The following is a 3,259-nucleotide window of genomic DNA, read 5'->3' as shown; positions in this document are numbered from 1 at the left end:
TGAAATCCCTTCGAACGCATGAATTGGCAACACCCATGGCAACATGCAAATAAAGACGTCATAATTAACAAAGGATTTGCAAAATATAAAAATAACGACTCGAGGGCTTTTAGATAAGATAATATGAGATGTACTTTATTGATCCCAATTTGGGACATGTTTGTGTTGCAGCAGCATAAAAAACAAGGTATTGCACATAAGTAGAAATTAAAAGAGTATAAATAAACAATTCAATTCAACAATAAACATCTCAAATAAAAATAAAACAGCATGAAAAAAGTGGAAAGTATACAAGTTGACCGTGAAGTTTATCCAACAGTTAGCTTTAACTAACTTCTATCTTGTCCTTTAACACGGTTATAGGTATGATTTAAAATGCATATCAGTCCTGGCGCTGCTGCTACGGGCACCATTTTGGTAAACCACAACATTCCCAATCCGGGGTAAAGTACACATGCAAGCCTCTTAAAATCACATGGAACCAAAAGGTTAAAGGGGGGGAACGCTTGCTTAACAGATCATGTCAATCAATCAATCAATGTTTATTTATATAGCCCAATATCACAAATGTTACATTTGTCTCAGTGGTCTTCACAGTGTGTACAGAATATCAGTATGACAATACGACACCCTCTGTCCTTAGACCCTCTGTCCTTAGACCCTCACATCGTACAAGGAAAAACTTCCGGAGAAAACCCAGTTTAAAGGGAAAAATGGGAGAAACCTCAGGGAGAGCAACAGAGGAGGGATCCCTCTCCCAGGACGGACAGACTGCAATAGATGCTGTGTGTAAATTGAAAAGATAATACATTTGCAACATAGGTAGTCCAAATGTTTGGAAATGCATGTGTGTATAATAGGAAGATGAGTCCACGAGGATATCCATCCAGGACCGATGATCCAGGACCACAGCCACGACTCAAGATCCAGCGGTCGCGATCCAGGACACAGGACCGCAGGATCATCCATGACTCCGCATCCCGGCGTATATAGACACCAAAAAGAAAGACATTTGGGGAAGCTGGGTTAATCGGAACATGAGTGTACACAGGTATAGACAGAGAGAAGGAAGAAGTAAGATGTCCCCCGACAGACTAAGCCTATATCAGCAAAACTAGGGGCTGAATCTAATCAGCCCTAACTATAAGCTTTATCAAAAAGGAAGGTCTTAAGCGCACTCTTAAAAACGGATAGGGTGTCTGCCGCCCGAACACAAACTGGAAGCTGATTCCACAAATGTGGAGCTTGATAAGAAAAGGCTCTGGCTCCCATTGTACTTTTAGAGACTCTAGGAACAACCAACAACCCTGCATTCTTGGAACGCAATGCCCTAGTAGGACAGTAGGGTATAATGAGTTCTTTAAGGTAAGATGGCGCCTGCCCATTAAGGGCTTTGTAGGCGAGAAGAAGAATTTTAAATTCTATCCTGTGTTCTATAGGGAGCCAGTGTAAGGCAGCCTGAACAGGAGTAATGTGGTCCCTTTTCCTAACTCTGGTTAGCACACGAGCTGCAGCATTTTGAATCAGCTGAAGCGACTTGACTGACTTCTTGGTACTGCCTGATAATAAAGAGTTACAATAATCCAGCCTAGAAGTAACAAATGCATGGACTAGTTTCTCTGCATCGTTTTGAGGCAAGATATGCCTGATTTTTGCAATGTTACGGAGATGGAAGTAGGCGGTCCTTGAAATTGATTTTATGTGGGCGTTAAAGGATAAATCCTGATCAAATATAACACCAAGATTCCTTACAGTCTCACTGGAGGCCAAATTAATGCCATCCATAGTTAGTATGTCTTTAGATAATTTGTTTCGTAGATTCTTCGGGCCAAGTACAATAACTTCAGTTTTGGTCGTGTTTAACATCAAAACGTTTAAGGTCATCCACGTTTTTAAGTCCTTAAGGCAGTCTTGAATTTTATTTAGATGATTAATTTCATCAGGCTTGATTGATAAATATAGTTGAGTATCATCCGCATAACAATGAAAGTTTACAGAATGATTCCTTATAATATTGCCTAACGGAAGCATATATAATGTGAACAAAATAGGTCCGAGCACTGAGCCCTGTGGCACTCCATGGCTAACTTTGGTTTGCGTGGAAGATTCATCGTTAACACGTACAAACTGAGAGCGTTCAGATAGATAGGACCTAAACCAGCCTAAAGCAGTTCCCTGTATGCCAACTAAGTGCTCTAGTCTTTGCAATAGGATATCATGGTCGATAGTATCAAATGCAGCACTGAGATCGAGCAAAACAAGAACAGAGACAAGTCCCTTGTCTGAGGCTATTAGAATATCACTTGTGACTTTAACCAGAGCTGTCTCTGTGCTATGATGTGTTCTAAAGCCAGACTGAAAATCTTCAAATAAATCATTGTTTTTTAAGTAATCACACAACTGTTTTGCGACCGCTTTCTCAAGAATTTTTGAGAGGAACGGAAGATTAGAAATAGGTCTATAGTTGGCTGTGTGAAATAAGATTGCACCAGCACATCTACAAAAATAATGAAGTATATGTCTCATGAGAATGAGAGAGGACCCTGTACCTTATATCACACAGACCGTCTTTAACAGGGCCGGAGTGGAAACATTAACGGACACACTTGTCTGTTTTGTTTCCTGTGTGCTTTCAGAGCCTGATTTGAAGAGACTGATGGAGAGCTTTCCAGGATACAGCTCTGACTTCCTGGAGGACATCCTGGTTCAGTGCAACAGGGACTGTGAGCAGGCCTACGCTCTACTACTCAACTGTGCAATGGATTAACTTTAACACATTAGTATTGTGTTTGAACTCCTCCATTATAAAGAAAAAAGCTAAACCTAAGTGTGTGACTTTGGTGGTGGATGATTGTAAATGCGGACTACACATTGTGGGGGAAATTCTAATGCCCAGTTGAGAGAAACTGAAAAGTGATTATTTTACAAAGTTTGTCTTTTGTTATATTGTATAAAGTAATAAAGAAAGTCAAAACACAAGTGAAATGTATCTCAAATGCAGGAACAGAGCAACGTCATCCTCAGAGGATAAAGAAGTTCTGCACCCAGAATACAGTAAGATGGATGGATGGGTGGATAGATAGATGGATAGATAGATGGATGGATGGATGGATAGATGGATAGATAGATAGATGGATGGATAGATGGATGGATGGATGGATGGATGGATGGATGGATAGATAGATAGATGGATGGATGGATGGATGGATGGATAGATGGATGGATAGATGGATGGATGGATGGATAGATAGATGGATGG

At 40.4% G+C, this 3,259-nt stretch overlaps 1 protein-coding gene across 1 annotated transcript in view; it reads left to right on the top strand.

Moving 5' to 3' along the window:
* Positions 1-2,979, top strand: part of epsti1 (epithelial stromal interaction 1) — a 45,136-nt gene extending 42,157 nt beyond the window's left edge. The window contains exon 10 of the mRNA XM_034079868.2: positions 2,637-2,979. Within this exon, the coding sequence (XP_033935759.1) occupies positions 2,637-2,767 (131 nt within the window). The 3' untranslated portion in view covers positions 2,768-2,979. The remainder of the gene's footprint in view (positions 1-2,636) is intronic.
* The last annotated feature ends 280 nt before the right edge of the window (positions 2,980-3,259 follow it).

The sequence above is a fragment of the Pseudochaenichthys georgianus genome, unplaced genomic scaffold (genome assembly GCF_902827115.2).
Source record: "Pseudochaenichthys georgianus unplaced genomic scaffold, fPseGeo1.2 scaffold_751_arrow_ctg1, whole genome shotgun sequence".
Taxonomy (NCBI): Eukaryota; Metazoa; Chordata; class Actinopteri; order Perciformes; family Channichthyidae; genus Pseudochaenichthys; species Pseudochaenichthys georgianus.
Note: the sequence above shows the minus strand (reverse complement) of the source record. Positions and strands in the feature narration are given on the sequence as shown.